Source organism: Babylonia areolata, chromosome 18 (assembly GCF_041734735.1).
Source record: "Babylonia areolata isolate BAREFJ2019XMU chromosome 18, ASM4173473v1, whole genome shotgun sequence".
NCBI lineage: Eukaryota > Metazoa > Mollusca > Gastropoda > Neogastropoda > Buccinidae > Babylonia > Babylonia areolata.
The window spans coordinates 39,262,583-39,283,104 of record NC_134893.1 but is presented as its reverse complement, the minus strand read 5'-3'; the positions used below and the strand labels follow the sequence as shown (position 1 = coordinate 39,283,104).

The following is a 20,522-nucleotide window of genomic DNA, read 5'->3' as shown; positions in this document are numbered from 1 at the left end:
GGGTCTCCAACCTCCAGGTCCTAGAGAGGAGCGGCCTGCCCAGCATCGAAAGCCTGCTGATCCAGTGCCAGCTACGCTGGACAGGACACGTTGACCGCATGACAGACAGATCCCGAAGATCCTTTTATAGGGCCAGCCGAAGGAAGGCCACCGTGAACTTGGAAGACCCTGCAAGCGCTTCAAGGACACCTTGAAGACAAATCTCAAAGCCTGTGACATAGAAATCGCTTCCTGGGAAACTGATGCCCTTGACCGCTCTCGCTGGAGGATGTTTTGCTCTAGTGGCATAAAGACTTTTGAAAACAAGAGAACGCTGACCATTAAGGAGAAGCGTGAGCGAAGGAAGCAGGGCTCAACTTCTGGAGACGTTTTCCCTTGCAACATCTGTGGGAAGTGCTGCGCATCCAGAATTGGCCTCTTCAACCATATGAGGACACGCACCGACAGATAAGCCTGCCTGCCTACTCATCCGTCGGACTGACGGGAGACTCCATCATCATCATCAAACTTGTACACAGACATCACACACTTGACTTGAAAGTTGAAGCTCATTCCTTACTTTCAAGAAAACTGGTTTGAATTATGTTAAAACTATGTGAAACTGTTGTAAAACTTGTCTGTTGGCAGTTTGACATTTATGTCAAAGTATATTTACGTCATATATTGCTTTTGTTCCATTCATTTCCAGAAACAAACCAGTGTGTGTGAAGATGTTGAACGGCAGATGTACTTTGAAAATTACAGCAGGTTCTAACCACAGCCTGGCCCTCACTTCAAATTCTCAGGTCAGTGACAAAGATCTCCAAAGGATGTGTGGTCCAAAGTTAAGTTTGTTAGTGTATGAAACTTTGCTTTGTATTTTGTACCTTGGGCTTCTTCTTTACATGTATACAGTTCCCTCTTCCTGTAAATGAAGTGAAAGTGATATCAGATTGATTTGATTAAACACCACATGCTTGAAAGTAAGTTGCCATTAAACACCTGAGTCAGTCAGGATGAGCCAGTAGTTGTCGACTGGTAAGGGCGAATGGTTGAAAAAGAACTGACAGAGAATGGCTATACCTGGGTAAAGTTGGCAAAGGCAACACAAGATATATAGCCTTAGATGTCCTTACCTCCATAATCATTAGCTCTAAGAACCACTGAAACAGCCACTGTAAAGAAGTGGACATTGTCATGGATTGATAATGAAAGGATGGAGTGAACCTCATCGAATGCATGTCTCTCTCGGATCTTTATGAAGGCTCAAAGGAGAAAAATAAAGCAATCTAGAATTTTCATGCCCCAAATAAGCTGTCATCAGAAGCAGTCTTTCTGTAAAATGTGACGCACAGACCTGTAGGAATGTGTGGGTGTGTTTGTGTGTGTGTGTGTGTGTATGTGTGTGTGTGTTTGATTTGATTTAATTTGATTTAGTTTGATTTGTCTGTGTGTGTGGGTTATGTGTGTCATCTTTGAATCTGAAGGACAAACAACACGCAAGCATGCATGCATAAATTTGCATTTGTATTGGTCACTTTCATTCTTCACCTCTCAGTTGACTGTTATATTTCATGAGGGTTCTGAACTTACACAGGTGTATGCCTGGGGTGCCAACAGCTATGGTCAGCTTGGACACACAGAGACGGGCATCAGCCCATCACGGATCAAGGTAATCACAGACTTTACAGGCAGGTTATTCGTATAGTCGTTCATGACAGGAAGACACTCGAGCATGCTTTTATTTGTTTGTTTTGATATTAAGTGAGGTCATTTGCAACAAGTTGCTCTAACTTGAATTGCATTGTTGCCATCATTTCTGCATGCTGTATAAAGTCATTGCATAATTTGGAGAGTTTGTGTGTGTGTGTGTGTGTGTGTGTGTGTGTGTGTGTGTTGTGTTGTGTGGTTTCTTGAGTGCGTGTGTGTGAGTGTTCTATCTACTGCACAGTTAAAGTAGGTGATGAAAGAATTTTATATACTGATGTTGACTTGTGTTCCTGGTGTTTGTGTGATTGTCAAGTTCATGAAAGGCAAAACTGTAAAAATAAGATGAGAAAATAGATTTTTCAAATATGTAATAGCCCAACATGTAATAAGCCAGTTCTGAAAGTTTCATTTTCTTACTCTGTATTTTGTATTTTTTGTAATTTTTTTCCAAACCCTTACAAATGGGCCGTCTGTGGGAAAAGGCAAGGGAGAAAACTTGTCGTCCCGAGTGAGTTAAAGTAGGTGATGAAAGAATTTTATATACTGATGTTGACTTGTGTTCCTGCTGTTTGTGTGATTGTCAAGTTCATGAAAGGCTGCTGTGTGTGGGACCTTGCTGGTGGCACCAACCATTCTGTGTTCCTGGCAGACAGCTCTGGCATGAAGCCAGATGTCTTTTACTGTGGCAAACAGCCAGGGTGCGTAGTGTCTCTGATTTGTTTTTGTAGGCTTGTTTGGTTGTCTTACAATAAAAACAGTGCTTCATATGTTATGCAGTGTTGTCATGTGTTTAATTTGTTTCTGATGTGTTTGTTTTGAGTAAGGCAGCATGAATCATTTTGGGTGCTTTGACATTGGAACATAATTACATGACAGATCATTAATGTGTGTTGAAAATGAATATACTGTGATGGTTGGCATTGCACCAGTGTGTATTGTTTTTGTATTTAAGTGTTATTGAAATAGGCTTCAGGTTATATTCTGTGACATCAGCTGCTGCTTAACAGTGCATACTTAATCAAGTCATCTTAATTTGTGAACTACAAATTAAGGATATTGAACTAGGCTTTTAACTTCTGAAGCCATAGTAATAAAAATGAATTATGATGGTGGCGGTGTGTATGTATTTGTGCTTTTTTTTTGTGTGTGCATGTGTTTGAGCGTGTATTTGTCATCTGTGGGCATGTGCATCGTGTTGTTTTAGCACAGTCAGTTATTGTCCTTGATTTTCAACGACAAAGTACATTTTGTGTGTTTGTCAGGAAAGACGCATTCAGCTCCATGCAAAAAACTGCTTTGCCGACACCAGTGAATGAGATTAAGAAGGTAAGCACAAAGCTTCAAAGAGCATGATTTCATTAACTTGCTTGTCTCAAAGCTAGTCTTAACATCTAATGCTCAGGATCAGTACTTCCACCATCATGACTGGGCAGCATGTCTGTGTGGTGTTTCAGCTTGGCTGGGTGCGTGGTCTGTCAGCTGGAGGGGACAGTTGCTACTGTAAGCTGGGAGCCTCGCAGCTGTCTTCAGTCAGCGCCATTTATGAACTTGCTGCATCAGAGAGAGCCTTCTACCAGGAGCTGGTGAAGATCAATGCCAACTTGCTGAAGCCACTCACCAGATCTTGTGAGAAACCAACTCCTCTCTCTGACTTGTGTTAGAAATTGTATTGGCACCAGAGTGGTGGAGAACACTAGTGTTAGAAAACCAACTGTTTTGTTGTTCAAATAGTTTTGCAGACATTAGTTGTTGGTTTTTTTCCAATGCTTAGTGCTTCAGCAAGAGAAAGTGAGATACCACTGAGTTCGATTTGGGGGAGTCCCTTTGTTGTGCCAGAAGTCATGAATTGTTTGATGTTTGAAATTCTTGTTGCTTGATGTTTGAAATTTTATGAGTACAAATGCAGATATGATGGGAAACAAAGCAATGTTAAAATGTAAAGATAACAGAAAGTGATGGCATTATAGTTTACTGATTGACAGAATCTAGTAAACTGACTAACAGAATCTTACAAACATCTTTCCAGTCACTCAGAATCAGACTTTTTGCTTATGTTCTTGCATAATATAACAGAAAACATATTTCATCTGTTCATCACATCTGCATCTTTGACCAAGCTTGCTTTCTTTAGGGACTTGGGGACAGGCCAGTCTGTTATTGTTTTGATAAGTGTGCTGTATATTTGTTCTTTTCTTTCTTTTCTTTGTGTGTTCATGGGCAACAAATCCCATGTTCACTCATAACTGTAAGTGAGCTTTCATGGGTATGACTGTTTTTACCCTCCAATATAGATGGCCATATTCCATTTTTGCTTGCTCGGTATGTTTGTGTGTCCATAGCCTATTGAATACTGACATGGATTACAGGAACTTGAACATGTGTATTTGATCTTTTGCATATGTATACACATGATCACTTGCAGGTTTGCACAAATAATGACTTGGGAGATGTAAAAAATCTGAACTTGGGATCTTCAAATTGATAGTTCAACGCTTTAACCATTTGGCTACTATGCCTGTCAGTTTTTATTCTTTTCATAGTGACATGAGCAGTATTTTGAAATTGATTTATTTATACTTTTTATTTTTTTCATTGGTTCATTTAGTTTTTTATTAGCTGATGATGTTGACAATCTTGACTGGTGGATGTATGGCAGCATTCTTCACAGTGATGGATGTGTTTCCATACAAGTCTTCTCTGCACAACCTTGTGTCTGGCTTCATGTCCCTTACCAAAAAGGTATGTGGGTATGTATGTCTGGTTTTGTTGTTTTGTGTGTGTTGTGTGTGTGTGTGTGTGTGTGTGTGTGTGTGCATGCGTTTGTATACTTACCCATCAAGGCAGTTGCCTTCATCATTCTATGAATCATGTGTTTGTGTGTGCACAGTTGCACATTTGTGTATGCGTTTGTTTTACTGTGTATGGGATGTTCAGGTGCATGAATTTTGTTTTTCTATTCGCAAAATTAATGTTTTTATGTAAGTGTTAATATTTTCACTTGCATATGATGAGTATCCTTGTCTGAGTGCATTTGAGTGCCTGTTAATATGTGTATTTTATTTTTGTGTGTGTGTGTGTGTGTGTGTGTGTGGGAGAGAGAGAGAGAGAGAGAGAGAGAGAGCTGTAGAAACTGGATTGTGACATTCAGTGGATGCTGGATTATTAATAGTTATGGTGGCCTTCATTTAACAAACAGTTGCAGATAAGCTTCTTTGTATAGATGAATGATAAAGTTGACCGCAGGCTAAAGTGAAATAGTTTGTACAGAATATCTGTGTATAGAATAAAATGAGTTGCCTATGTGTTCAGATGTACAGAATATCTGTGTATAGAATAAAATGAGTTGCCTATGTGTTCAGATGTACAGAATATCTGTGTATAGAATAAAATGAGTTGCCTATGTGTTCAGATCGGACAAGGGGTTAGTGAGCTGACAGAAGTGGTGCGACAAGATCAGCCAATCATGTCCACTTCTTTGCTTCGCTCATACTCTGACTTCATCAAGGAGTTCCGCCGCTACTCCCAGTTCTTTGCTGACTTCTTGGCCATTGGAGGCTTTGAGTACTGTGCTCGCACTGGAAGGTGTGTATCTATCACATGTATATGTTATGTTTATTTTTGCATATGTGTGTGCGTGTGCACACGCGTTCGTATGTGTGTGTGTGTGTGTGTGTGTTCACAAAATATGTTGATTTGCACATTTGTATTGATTTCTCATGCCAGCCTTTAATCTTTTGTCAGGTGATGTCTTTGTTGAAAGGAAATGTTCGTATTGTCAAAACAGCTCATAATATCAACAGTAATCTAATCTGGTTTTCATGATCAGTGACCATGCAGAATGGGTGTGTAATATGTATCATGAACACATGCTGTGGATCAATGCAACATGGTGATGGATTTTTGATCTTGTAAGACATCCCTGAAATGAAGTATTGGAATGTGTACATATATTCTTAACAGAATGCATTTGTGTGTGAGCTTGTACCTGCAAATATACAGGATTGCAAGGAAGTACATGTTCATTTATGTTTGCAACACAAGAGCTCAGTGTGTACTTTGAAGAAAACTTTCCCCCGATAAGTGCACACAAGAGCTCAGTGTGTTCTTTGAAAAAGATTTCTCCAGGAAAGTACATGTAAGAGCTCAGTGTGTACTTGGGAAGAAAACTTTCTACTGGGAAGTGCACACTAGAGCTCAGTTTGTACTGTGAAGAAAACTTTTCTCCTGGGGATTGCACACAAGAGCTCAGTGTGTACTTGAAGAAAACTTTTCTTTCTGGGAGCACACACAAAGAGCTCAGTGTATAATTTGAAGAAAACTTTTCTCCTGGGGATTGCACACAAGAGCTCAGTGTGTACTTCAAGAAAACTTTTCTTTCTGGGAGCACACACAAGAGCTCAGTGTATAATTTGAAGAAAACTTTTTCCTGGGAAGTGCAGACAAGAGCTCAGTGTGTACTTTGAAGAAAACTTTTCTTTCTGGGAGCACATACAAAGAGCTCAGTGCATAATTTGAAGAAAACGTTTTTCCTGGGAAGTGCAGACAAGAGCTCAGTGTGTACTTTGAAGAAAACTTTTCTTTCTGGGAGTGCTCACAAGAGCTCAGTCTGTAATTTGAAGAAAACTTTCTCCTGGGAGTTGCAGACAAGAGCTCAGTGCGTACTTTGAAGAAAACTTTCTCCTGGGAAGTGCATACAAGAGCTCAGTGTGTACTTTGAAGAAAACTTTCTCCTGGGAAGTGCACACAAAAGCTGAGTGTGTACTGTGAAGTAAACTTTCTCCTGGGATGTGCACACAAGAGCTCCTTGGAAGTGGATGTGTTGCAGTGAGTTTTTTGACAAGAACCAAGGGAGGGACTCCCCTGCCAGGTCAGGCGAAGAGCGTCAGCAGGAAGGGAGGGGGGAGCGGGCGTACAGCCGCTTCCAGCGCAGCATGCAGTACCCCTTCCTGAGGCTGAAGGAGTACAGCCGCCTGCTGCAGAAACTGGTGGAGAGTGTGGATGGGGTCAGTCTGTGTGTGTGTGGGGGCGTGGGGGGGGGGGGTATGTGTGTGTGTGTGTGTGGGTGAATGTGTGTGTTTGTGTGTGTATGAGAGACAGAGGGAGACACAGAGAGAGAAAAGTGGATTTAATGACTTTGCTTATCCTGAAACTGGCAGAAGTTCACCTGATTTTTGTCAGGAAATCACCAAGTGCAAAGCACATAGGATTTTAAAATTATCTTTTTGATGGGCTGGGTTGCTTAAGTGATCTTAGCAGCTCAATGTTCACCAAGCTTTATATTTGCTTTGCATCCAGAATGTTTTCTGATTATAGTTGGATGCTGTAGCCCGTGATTACAGAAGTGTTATGTGAAGGTCCCTGTGTGTGTGTGTGTGTAGACAGATCAGTTTCAGTTTCGCAAGGAGGCGTCACTGCATTCAGGCAAATCCATATATGCTACATCTGCAGATGCTTGACCAGCAGCATAAGTCAACGCGCTTAGGCCTTGAGTGCATCCTTGTTTATTTGTATACCTATCAGAGTGGAATTCTTTTACAGAATTTTGCTGGAGGACAGCACTCTCACTGCCATGGTTTCTTTTTTAGTGCGCAAAGTGCGTGCTGTGCACGGGACACTCGGTTTATCGTCTCATCCGAATGACTAGATGCTCAGTTTGATTTTCCAGTCAAACTTGGGAGAAAGGGCGAGAGCAGGATTCAAACCCACACCCTCATGGATTATGTATTGGCAGCTGAGTGTCTTAACCTTCTGCCACCTGCCTCCTTTTATGTGGACAGAGCAGTGAAGCCAGCAACCTCCTGCAGAAGGCGGTGGTCAGCTGGGACACTCTGAAGCTGACCTGTCACTGCCGAGCACAAGGCTGCAGACACGACCCGTGCTTTCTGGGAGGGGGCCAACGCTCGACTGGCTGTGAGTCTTATGCTGCTTTGTGTGGGTTTTTTGTTGTTGTTGTTGATGGTCTGTCTCTGTTTCTCTGTGTAAGTGTTCTGGGTTGTAGCGTTTTTTGGAACTGGTGTGTGTGAGATAGAAAGTTGTGTGTGTGTGTGTGTGTGTGTGTTGCCTGTGTGTGTGTGTGTGTGTGTGTGTACACGCATGTGTGTGCATGTGTGTATGTTTTTGTTTGTATAGGTGTGTGAACATGTGTGCAAGAGAGAGAAAGACTGGAAGTATGTGTGTCTGTGGTGCATGTGCACTTGCGCCTGTCTGAATGTGTGTGATGTATACATGTGAGTCTCTGCTTGTGTGAGTGTATACATGTGTGTGTATGTGTGTGTGTGTGTGTGTGTGTGCATGTGTTTGTTTGCATACATGTGATTGCACGCTCAGTGAGTGTCAAGAGACAAAGCATCACTGTAGTGTTGTTTCACAGACCTGTGATTGGTGATGGTATTGTTGTAACTGGCAGGACGCATTGCGAATTCCCAGTCGCCGCATGATTATGGACAGCAAGAGCCATCCCCTGTTGATGCCCGCTGCCGGTCGCTTCTCTTCCTACCTCTTCATTCTCTTCAACGACATGTTCGTCTATTTACAGGTAATGTGGATTTGGGCATGTTATTAGTTTTGGTGATGTGTTGAGTTTATGTATCCTTTTCTTCTTAGTTAATTTATTCATTCATCTGTTTTTTTTAACATTGTGTTTCTTTGTATGTGAGTGGGTGGTTTGCATTCTTGTGTTTTTGTCAGTGCCCATGTGGTGTGCTTGTGTTTTTATGCATGAACGTGTGTGTGTGTGTGTGTGTGTGTGTGTGTGTGTGTGTGTGTGTGTGTGTGTGTGTGGCTGTGTGCACTTCACAAACTTGCCACGATGGCAATAGTAATCATTTAGTTATTATGGAATTGTAACCTGCAGTGACTTGTTTGTACAGTCCAACAGCCATACCATCTTTCCTCTGGAGACACTGTGGGTGGAAGCACCAGTGACAGATGCTGATCAGCTGTGAGTTATGAAAGCTTTTTATTGTCTCTGTGTGTTATTCAGGTGTGGAGGTGTTGTTCAGGCATGAAAGTGAACAGGAAAAATATATTTCAGCACGCATGTGTGAGTGTGTGTTATGTATTAATTTCACATCTTGTCACTGAGAGTGACATAAGGCAAAGTATGTATGTGTGTCTGTGTGAATTAGTAAGAAGTTTTGTTTATGAGAATGAACTTGAAAATGCCTGTTTGCACCGTGGTGCATTTATATGTATATACTTTACTTTAACTACACATAATTAACCGTGACCCACTAATGCAGACTCCAGTAGGGGTCTGATTCCTGTCCTATACTTTACTTTGGTTATATGCATGTATGTGTGTGAATACTTTCTTTTTTTTCTTTTTTTTTTTTACTTTATAAATGTACATGTTTGAGACAAAGGTGTGGAGAGAAAGATATCTATTTTTTTTAACCTTACATGGGCTGTCAGGCTGCCACATTTTACTTCAGATGGGGATAAGTGATACATATAAAAATGAAAAAAAAAGGTTAGGGGTCCCATAGCTTTTTACGGCATTTGGGGCAGTGAATTTGTATCCATCGTGTCTAGGCCTTGACATAGGAAGGCTGTGCTTGATCCTCTCCTTCAGCCGTTTTCACCTTACCCATCCGAAGTCAGGTACCTACCCATTCACACAGAGTGGGTGAAGTTACGAAAATCAGAGTAAAGTGCCTTTCCCAGGGACATAACACCGTGCCTAGATGGTGCCTTGAACCCTGATCACCAGTGAACACTGGATCAGAAGTCCAACACCTGAGTGACTCTGCCACGGCGTCTCCAGTACATACACTATTCATGAAAACAAAAAACTCAATAGCAACAGCAACAAAAAACTTACATAAATGTTGTACACTGCCTCAATGTCAGTATTTGTGTTTCAGGCCTGGGATTGTCGTCATTTCCCCTGAAGACAGAATTGAGCTGTCAGTGTCTACCCAGGCTGAAAAGGTAATGACTGTTTATGAATGTTGTCATTGACTTTAAAAAATTTTTTTACATTTTTTTATAGTTAATTATATATATGTGTTCACTTATTCCAAGTGGTTTTCAGTTTTGATGAATCAGAAGAAAAGTGTTTGTCATAAACCTATCTTTTGATCTTTGTCTTTCTCTTTGTGTGGAAAGAAAGAGAGAGGTGTGTGTGTCTCTCTCTTTCTTTTCAACTATGTATAGTGCATGTATTATTTTGAAAGTATGTTTGATTTTAGCGTTTTCTCTTCATAACTATCTCTCTCTTGTCTTTCTTTGTTTTTATCACCTTCTCTCTTTTGTCACTTATTTATAGTGCATGTGTTATTGTGAGAGTGTACATGTGCACATGCACCTGTATATATGTGAGTGTACCATGTCTCTTTTTCTGTGATTTTTTAAAATTTTTTTTAATGATTACTTTCATTTATTTTTCTCTTTGCCCTTTCAGTGTGTGTATGTGTAAGTGAGTATGTGAGTAAGTGTGTGTGTGTGTGTTTGTGTGTGTGTGTATGTGTGTGTGTGTGTGTTATGCTGGCATTTGATTGTTTCTTGTTGCCTCTGCCTTTGTGTGTTTTCGTTGTGTGTGGATGGCGCTTAACCCCTAGGCTGCCTATATGATGAGATAACTCGTCATGGAAAGCATGTACGCTTTGCTGCCACAGTGACGAGATAACTCGTCATCGAAATATTCTGACTTTTCCCTGCTTTGCATTCTGTTCGTTGACAAAAATGCTGGTAGCTTTAGCTTGGGGAATCTTTCTAGATTCTATTCATAGCTAGAAACACCATCTGCGTCATAAGGCAGTCCTTTATTTGAACATTTTGGTTGGGTTACTGGCCGCAGTTTTTGCCTGGCTCCTCTCCTCGCTCGCTCAACAAAATGTCGGACTGACTCCGTGCTCAAGACATGCGATCGTGGTGAACTAAATCAACCAAGATTACTTTCTTTAGCTGATGCTCAGAAAGAATTGAAGCATAAATTCGAAGGAGAAGACAATTGCGAACATTTATAGGATGATTTGATAGAAAATAAAGGGAGCAATTAAGAGAGTGACCAAGATACGACTATCAGTGAGTGATGCTGGCTGTTCAGCTCTAGCAGACGACAGAAGTCACCAAACTTTTAGCAGGACACAGTTTGAGCTATTTTCTTGGCACTCAGCCAACGCAGTCTGATGAGAACTGGATAAAGTGACTGTGTGAGAGGGGTGAAGAGGGGGGTGGGGGGGGGGTGGAGACTGAGGGGGCGTGGCCTCACATCCATATTATCACTTACATAAGTCACAATGTATTATGTATCTATTTCTTTTTCAGTTTTTTTGTATTGTGGCTGTTCTAGTATGATTTTGTGTGTGCAGATATCCATTTGTCCAGAAAATATGATATTTTAGTGCAAATTACCTGACTAATGTTTGTAATGAACAAGTTGAAAATGTGACAAAAAAAAACCCACTGATTTCAAAACAACAGCATGTCACTAAAAATATATAAAATGGGAAAACATCATGTGTTTTGTATTCTTTATTCATTTCCCTTTCAGAAAATTTATACTTTTATGGGTCTTTCTCCAATAACAAAGAGCACAGAATTTTTGGAAAATTTATACCTGTTTTTTGGGAAAAAACCCTGGCAAATAGATTTCACTTAAATCTTATTTTCCTGGCAGTGAAAGGGTTAAGTGCGGAAATTTCTATGTGCCTTAGATGAATATCAAGTACATTCATTCATTCATTCATTCATTTATTCATTCATCATACATACTGACACTGCGTCAAAGCAGAGACAGCATCAAAATGATGATGATGACTAATGTGTCAAACCCGAGACAACATCAAAGGGATGACAATGACCATTGTGTCAAATGTGAGATAACATAAAAGGGATGACGATGGCTATTGTGTCAAACCTGAGACATCATCGAAGGGATAACGATGACTATTGTGTCAAACCTGAGACAACATCAAAGGGATGACTATGACTATTGCATCAAACCTGAGACAGCATCAAAACAATGACGATGACTATTGCCTCAATGCTGAGACAGTATGAAAGCAGTGACTGTGACTTTTGCGTCAAAGCAGAGACAGCTTCAAAGCAGTGACGATGACTATTGCATCAAATCTGAGACAGCATTGAAGTGATGACGATGACTATTGCGTCAAACCTGAGACAGCATCAAAACGATGACGATGACTATTGTGTCAAACCTGTGACAGCATCAAAACAATGATGACGATTATTACGTCAAACCTGAGACAGCATCAAAGTCGATGACTATTGTGTCGAACCTGAGACAGCGTCAAAGCAATGACAATGACTAATGTGTCAAACCTGAGACAGCATCAAAGCGATGACAATGACTATTGTGTGTCAAACCTGAGACAGCATCAAAGCGATGACGATGGCTATTGTGTCAAACCTGAGACAGCATTAAAGCGATGATGACTATTGTTTCAAACTTGAGACAGCATCAAAACGATGATGATGGCTATTGTGTCAAACCTGAGACAGCATCAAAGCGATGACAATGACTATATCAAAACGATGACGATGACCATTGCTTTAAACGTGAGACACCATCAAAACGATGATGACGATGACTATTGCGTCAAACCTGAGACAGCATGAAAAGGATGATGATGACTAAACATCCCCCCCTCCATCCTTCTCATCCCACCCTCTCCTGTGCCTCTGTGCAGGCAGAGTGGCTGATGGCCTTCAACTCAGCCATCAACAAGGTGCTGTCCAGTCAGAAGGAGGTGGGGCGGCGGGGCAGTGCCGAGCGTCTGACCCCGCCCCTGGTGCGCCATGCCAACCACACCTTCGCCCGCCATGCACGCTGGAGGGATGGCACCTATGTGGGCACCTGGCTCAGCGGCAAGATGCACGGGCAGTGAGTTTGTGGCTTGGTTTTTTTTTTTTTTTTTTTTTTTTTTTATTGTTTTTTTGTTTGTTTGGTTTTTTTTTGTTATTCTGTGAAGTAATTTTTACTCTGGGCTCTTTCTCTTTCAAAGAGAGAGTGAGTGAGTGAGCAAGTGACTGACTGACTGACTGACTGACTGAATGAATGAATGAATGAATGAAAGAGGAAGAGAGTGAGTGTGGGAGGGTGTCAGTGAGAGAGAGAGAGTTTTTGTGTGTGTGTGTGTGTGTGTGTGTGTGTGTGTGTGTGTGTGCACAAAAGAGAGTGAGTGAGTTTGTGTATGAGTTTTTGAACACAAGCATGTATATTTGATTAGCTTTATCAAGCTTTTGATTTTCTCTTGAAAATTTTTATTACCAAATCAGCAGCACAAGAACAAAAGTACAAATAAAATGTAAGAAAAATATAGAATCAAGCTAATAATTTTATCTTGACAAATTCAGTTATGCAAATCAGCAGCAGAAAGCTGATGAACAGGAAAGAAAGGAAAAGCAGTCATATATGATGAAGGCATAATAATGCGCAACATTAACCCCTTGATTACTGAATCTTGATGAAATGAGATTGGTGAGGTGTAAATCTGAAATGCAGTTCCTACATTTTCTGTACTTATCAGTGTTGTAATTTATGTCGCTGAACAAAAGCAGTGCGATCCCGGGAGAAAGAAGTCCAAATAGGAGAGGGGTGCCTGACATCCCGACCAGTAAGCTCTGTCTTTTTGAAGTGACAGCCTTTCACTGACCAGCAGACTGGTCAGCAGCAGCCCAGAGGTTAAGGGTAAGCAGAATACTTGAAGAAATAGGCTGACACTGAAACCACGGCATGACAGTAGTGCTGATGGATTGTGCTGTGGTGAAGCTGGTGATGGAGCAGTTATAGAAGATGTGCATTATGACCTTGACGTGTGTTGTATGGTTTTTTTTTGCAGAGGAGAGATCAAGTGGCCTGATGGCAGAAAATACACAGGGACGTTCAAACATGGTCTGCAGAATGGGTATGTGTGTGTGTGTGTGTGTGTAACTATACATTTTGAGCCATTATTGAAACAAAACCAAAAACAAAATCACAAGATGACAGTTTTTTGTGTCATATACAGGGATAATCAAACAATCCCATAATTCTGCTGGAGGTTAAAAGGTGAACTGAATGATATTTGGTCTTTAATATATCTTAATTTATTTATTATTATTATTGTTTTTTTTTACTGTTCTTTGGCTGCAATTCCATTGTTCACTCACATACTGCATGTGGGCTTTTATGTATGTGCACATTTTTACTGCGTTTGAACTATATTTCATTTTCAAATGTGCTCATGCTGGGTATATATATTGGGTTATGGAAACTTGAGTATATAATATATATTCATGTTTCCAGAACCCACTGAACGCTGACATGGATTATAGGATTTTTTTACATGCGTATTTGATGTTCTGCATGTGTATAAGCATAAAAGGAGTTCAGACACTAGCATGTTTACACATGTCGACCTTGGAGGTCAGAATAATCTCCACCCTTACCTGCCTGATGGAGGTGGGATTCAATCCCAAGACCCAAAGATTGAAAGTGCTGTAACCCACCTGACTCACACCTGTCATGCTTGGTGCAGGCAAGGTGTGTTTGTGATCCCCAAAGGAGGCAGCGGTAAGGAGGTTCAGGACGGCACCTGGAAAGACGGCAAGCTGAATGGCTCTGGACACATCAGGTGAGAGGATACAGAGGGTTTTTTTGGTTTGTTTGTTTGTTTTTTTAATTTCCAGCAGGGTTTCTTTTCTTTCTTTCTGTTCTGTTTCTGCTCCAGAGTGTTGAAACTCTACTTGTCCAGATTTCAGTACTTTCAAACCTTAATTTCTTGCAAAAGTCAGTCAGGTTGTCATATTGCATACATTTATTTAAAGAAATAGATAAACGCCTTGTGTCATATTGCATACTTAAATAAAAAAGATAAGATAAAATAGGCCCCCCAAACCCCTCCCCCCAAAAAACAAACAAACAAACAAAAAGCAACTGATATCTGTTTTAATGAAAAGAAAAGAATCTTATCTTCTTTAAAGTCTGTTTCAGAAATTCTTTCAGAAATTCTTTGTACATTATAATCCTTTTTTTGTTTGTTTGTTTGGATCTATTGTTATCTCATTTATAAAGGTCACTGATTAAATGAAAAAAAAAAGGTTTTCTACCTTTAACTACATGTCTGAATGAAGAGCACAAATAGAAGAAGAAACAAAAACAGAATGAAAGATTCAGGCACTCTTTCAGGCCAGTAAGAATTCTTTTTGTTTGAATGAGGACAAAAAGGACTGTTTTTGTTCATAAGGTATTCCAATGGAGATGACTACAAAGGCTACTTCCAGTCAGGGCAGCGGTTTGGTCATGGGGTGTTACAACAAGGGCGCCATCTGTCGTCATATGCCAGCATCTATGTCGGGGAGTGGCTGAACGACAAACGCAATGGCTATGGAGTTCAGGACGATGTACTGAAAGGTACTGTTGAGGGGATTGGTTGTTTTTCACCTCTTGTAAAGAGCAGTCTTTTCTCTCAAATCATAAGAGATGGTTTGTTGTGCATACCTGATTTGTGTTTCAGGTTTGTTGTGCATACCTGATTTGTGTTTCAGTTGTGTTACCTATAGCCAAGAAGACCACAGAGCTCAGATCTGTTTGTGTGGTGGGGTGCGTAGAGGGTGACGTTTATGTGTATGCCTGGGTGTGTGCATGCATATTTGTTTGGTGATAAGTCTATGTGGAGTGATGGCCTAGAGGTAACGCGTCTGCCTAGGAAGCGAGAGAATCTGAGTGCGCTGGTTCGAATCATGGCTCAAGCGCCGATATTTTCTCCCCCTCCACTAGACCTTGATTGGTGATCTGGACGCTAGTCATTCGGATAAGATGATAAACCGAGGTCCCGTGTGCAGCATGCATTTAGCGCATGTGAAAGAACCCACGGCAACAAAAGGGTTGTTCCTGGCAAAATTCTGTAGAAAAATCCACTTCAATAGGAAAAACAAATAAAACTGCACGCAGGAAAATTTTTTTTAAAAAAAGGGTGGCGCTGTAGTATAGTGACGCGCTGTCCCTGGGGAGAGCAGCCCAGATTTCACACAGAGAAATCTGTTGTGATAAAAGAAATACAAATACAAATACAGGAAGCAAAGAGTGCATTGAATTTAAAACTATGAAGGATACTTTTGTTATGGTGTTTTTTTTATCATTGAACAGGAGAGACATACATGGGAATGTGGGTGGAGAACCATCGGCATGGTAACGGCATCATAGTGACCCTGGACGGCATGTACTTTGAGGGAAATTTCTACACAGATAAGCTCACGGTATGAATAATCTTTGGAAAAATAACAAAGAGTAAAAAAAAAAGAATCACATAGCCTGATATTTTCGCTTGCCAGTTTATTGCAGATTTTTTTTATGTGTGTGTTTTTGTTTTTAATCGTTTTATTTTGACTTATCTATGATACCTGTTTCCTGCCCTCCTCCATCCCTACCCCTCTGCACCACATCATATCACACTACACCATAAACACCCCTGCACACAACACAGTGATACCAACAACAACAACAAAAAAAAGAAAAATCCACAACCTTAGGACTCACTCAAAACTTAGTACTCAAGGTTCAGACTGGATGTAAAAAAACTTGTATTTTGCTTACTTATTATTCTCATTAAATTTCTTGCCTTGTCTTGTCTGTTGGCTCCCCTCAGAAGAGTTTGGCCTGAACAGAAGTGAATTGACACCGGTGAGGATGACGATGATGAAGATGATGGATACTTATATAGCACCTATCCTTGGTTAGAGACCAAGCTCTAAATGCTTTACAAACATGGAGCCATTTGCACAGCAGGATGCATACCTGGGTAGAGCCGAGCTGCCATTTAGCACTCATCATTCATTTCCTGTGTCATTCAGTCAGGTTTCAGTCATGCATACACAAACACACACACACACACACACACACACACACACACACATGTGTACCATTTCACGTGCTTGACCGTTTTGATTATTTATCCCGCCATGCAGGATGAGGTGTCACTTCAGGGGTGTGTTGTTGGGCAGGGCTTTGGGCTGATGCTGACTGATGACAACAGTTGTTATGAAGGAGAGTTCATGGACATCACTCAGCTGTCTGGCAAGGTAAGACTGTCACGCTGCCAGCTGTTTCTCATCATACTGTCTGCCTGTACCATAAGGGTGTTGGCACACAAAGTTAGTCTAATAACCCTGTGTTTACCTTGTATGTGCATGTATGTGCACATGTATGGATGTGTGTGTTTGTGTCTGTTTCTGTAGTAAACTTTAACAGATCAGTTTTGTCTGGAAATGGTTTGTCTGTTGACACCAAGATGACAGAAGTTCGAAAAAATCAGCCACACATTCCAATCAGACTGACAGTGCACTTTTGGAAAGACACAAAAAATTATTACGAAGCCAAAGCAGTCATGTTACTGTTATATTTTTAGAAGGGCACAAAATTATTACTAAGCCAAAAATGTTTCCATAATAATGTTACTATTACATTTTTACTTCTTATCAGGAAAATTAACTCTCTTTATCTGACGTACTGACTCATTGATAATTAGCAGTCAATTTATCATCCATACTTCAGAAAAGAATTTCTTCTGCTTAGTATGAAAGTTACACTGATGCATACATCTGCTAAAAGTAGCAAGATTCTGCCAGGAAATTGGATATTTGAAAATGCTAAAAAAAAAAAAAAAAAAAAAAAAAAAAAAGGATTTAACTCATGTAAAAGATCATTATCATTTTAAAATATTACTTGAGGCACAGGAAGGTTGTTGTGTTTAACACTCAGTGTGAAGGCGTTACATTATCTGTATTGACCAAGTCATTTATTAGAAGATAATATAGCATGCGTAGTCCCTTTTATGCATATTCATTATCAGCACATGCATCCCATTGACAGTTCACGATAACAGGTGAGAGTAAGGTGGTATATAGATTGAGATTTACTGACAGAATGTTAACATGCATAAGGCAGTAGCACAGATTCAGGTTATCAATCAACAAGTGCTCATGGACTTGAAGCCCAGCGTGTGTTATTGCCTGCAGGGCACGCTGACCCTGCCCACTGGGGACCAGCTTGACGGCACTTTCAGCGGCTCCTGGAATGAGGGCCTCAAGATCAGCGGCACCTTCATCAAGTCCCAGTACAGCACCCCAGAACGCAGGGTCCAAATGTCGCCCAGCATCAAGTCTAAGTAATGTCTGATTCTGTTGTTTGTGGGGGCATTGTCTGTGTGTTATTGTTTGTGTGGATTGATGTTAGTTGCTTCAAGTAATGTCCGTTTCTGTGTTTTGTGTTTGTTGGTGTTGTCTGTGTGTAACTGTGCGGATTAATGTTACTTAGTCCAAGTAATGTCTGTTTCTGTGTTTTGTCTTTGTGGGCTTTGTCTGTGTATAACTGTTTTTGTAAGTTGGTCCACTTGACAAACATATATGTGTTTTATGTTTGTAGGGGTTATCTTTGTGTGATTGTCCGTATGGATTGTTGTCAAGTCTAGGTTATGTCCATGTCTGTGTTTTGTTTTTGTTGGTGTTGTCTGTGTGAAATTATTTGTATGGATGTCAGGTTCTGGTAATGTCCATGTCTGTGTTTGATGTTTGTGGATGTTATTTGTGTGATATTGTTTATATGTTTGTGGGAGGTGTCTGTGTGTTATTGTTTGTGTGGATTGTTGTTGGGTGGTGCTGGTAATGTCTGTTTCTGTGTTATCTTTGTGGGCGTTGTTAATATGGATTGATGTTATTTGGTCCTGGTAATGTCTTTGAATGTTGTTTTGTCCATGTGATGTCTGTTTTTGTATTTTGTGTTTATGGGTTTGTTTCTGTGTCATTGTTTGTGTGATTATTGCTAGTTGTGTTATTTTTATTGATACACTGTTTCTAACTGTCTCTTTTTCTCCCTCTTTCTCCGTCTGTCACACACACACACACACACACACACACACACATATTCAATGAGAAAAAATAACCCCCCCCCCCCCCAACCAAAAATTACAGAAACATATTACAGCAGCACATAAAACCCCTAACTAAGACCATTCCTCTCCATCAGGTACTACACCAAGTTGGCAGTGCCAGCAGACAAGAAGTGGGACGACATTTTCCATCACTGTTGCTCGTTGCTGGGCCATGACACTCATGACCGCTCCATCAACACCAAGAAGGCTTGGGAAATGGTGGCTGTGGCTGTTTCCAATGGCAAGAAACAGCTCAAGGAAATGCAGAAAACGTCAGTGACAGTCCACTTTTTTGCTAGAATTATTGTGTATCTGTAAAGACAAATCAACTGAAACATGTGCAGTATCTGTTGCAGTCAATGTCAGTCTATATGTCTTTCTTTTTCTTTCTTTTTTTAAAATAATGCAAAGTTTGGAAACTTATCTCTATGATTTTCTGAATGTGCTTCTGTTTATTTTTGTGATTTACAAAAGTGATCTTTTTGTTTACTTTTGTGATTTAAAAAAAGAGATTTTTCTAAAAATGCATAGAGAAACAGTGTGGACAGAATGATGTATGCACCACATGAATAGTTTGTCAGTAGCAGGAGCGTGCAGATGTTTGTTTTTGTGTGGATTTTTTTTTATAAGTGTGTGTGTGTGCATGCATGTGTGTGTGCATCATATCTGACAATGGATTGCTTGAGCAAACCGAAAATAGGGAGATAACAGCACTGGTGTGTCTGTGCACATGCACACACACACACACACACACACACACACACACACACACACACACACACACACACACATCCTGAAAACAGATCAACTCACAACAAAACATAACATTTGTGACAAACAATTTTTTTACACCAATTCCACTCTCAGTGAAGTTTTTGTTTATTCCATGTTCAAAGCAGAAGCCTCGAAGTTCAGTCTTACAAAAGGAATTTACCACTTACGGAGTCTCACTGTCCACACAGGTGAAAGTTTTATTCCATGTGTAAAGCAGAATCCTTGAAGCACAGTCTTAAAACAGGAATTTTCCCAACACTTACAGTATGTCACTGTCCACATGTAAAAGGTGTTTTTTTTCCATGTTTAAAGCAGAATCCTTAAGTACAGTCTTGCAACAGGAATTTTCCCAACACAAACGGGGTTTCACTGTTCACACAGGTAAAAGATTTATTCCATGTTTATAGCAGAATCCTTGAATCACATTCTTGAAAATGGAATTGTTGAAATGTTAACAGTGTTTGTATGGCTCAAACAGGTCAGCTGCCAAGGCCAAACTTCAAGCGGCAGGTCTGGAGGAGTTGGAAACCATTCCCCCTCATGATGCCAGTGTTTCCCTCACTGTGGAATCCTATGCTGCCATCAGTCAGTACCTTCGCAAGGTTTGCTGGTCACTTTTGTCTGTTTCTTTTGTTGACCATCATCTTAACTCACTCAGTACGGCCAGTCCTCTCTTCTCCTCTACACAGACCCCTCGGATGTCCAGTGGGTGTCTGAATGACCCAACCTTTAGCTTCCGTCGTCAGAACTGTGGTATTCTTTGTCAACATTCACCTCTTCAGTATAAGAGCGTTCCGCTTGCAATATTTTGATGATGGTAATTGGGATGAAACGCTGTTAACGTCGTCTCTCTCGCCGTTCGTATGGAGAGAGTTAATCTTCATCTTATTGACCTGTTGTCAGTTCATTGATTTAGTTAAGCTCACACATTCACACTCATATAGTACTGTTTCTTTTGTTGACCGTCATCTTAATCTTCATCTTATTGACCTGTTGTCAGCTCATTGATTTATTTAAGCTCACACATTCACACTCATATGGTACTTGTAGTTTCCTTTCTGGAAATATATCGTATTATTCATCACATCTTTCACTTCTGTGTAACCTGTACTTAGTGAGAAATTTGTTTCTCAGTGCTATTGAGTGGACACAGTCAGTGGAGGAATTTGTTGTTCTGATTTTCTT

At 40.5% G+C, this 20,522-nt stretch overlaps 1 protein-coding gene across 1 annotated transcript in view; it reads left to right on the top strand.

Moving 5' to 3' along the window:
- LOC143292754 (alsin-like) overlaps positions 1–20,522 on the top strand; it is a 44,213-nt gene that overhangs the window by 10,717 nt on the left and 12,974 nt on the right. Inside the window, 22 exon segments of the mRNA XM_076603298.1 lie at positions 689–785; positions 1,577–1,651; positions 2,275–2,387; positions 2,952–3,015; positions 3,144–3,315; positions 4,346–4,428; positions 5,099–5,271; positions 6,515–6,692; positions 7,467–7,594; positions 7,596–7,599; positions 8,096–8,224; positions 8,559–8,629; positions 9,555–9,621; positions 12,345–12,538; positions 13,497–13,562; positions 14,175–14,270; positions 14,883–15,049; positions 15,785–15,894; positions 16,639–16,716; positions 17,653–17,801; positions 18,659–18,835; positions 19,816–19,939. Coding sequence (XP_076459413.1) covers positions 689–785; positions 1,577–1,651; positions 2,275–2,387; positions 2,952–3,015; positions 3,144–3,315; positions 4,346–4,428; positions 5,099–5,271; positions 6,515–6,692; positions 7,467–7,594; positions 7,596–7,599; positions 8,096–8,224; positions 8,559–8,629; positions 9,555–9,621; positions 12,345–12,538; positions 13,497–13,562; positions 14,175–14,270; positions 14,883–15,049; positions 15,785–15,894; positions 16,639–16,716; positions 17,653–17,801; positions 18,659–18,835; positions 19,816–19,939 — 2,515 coding nt within the window.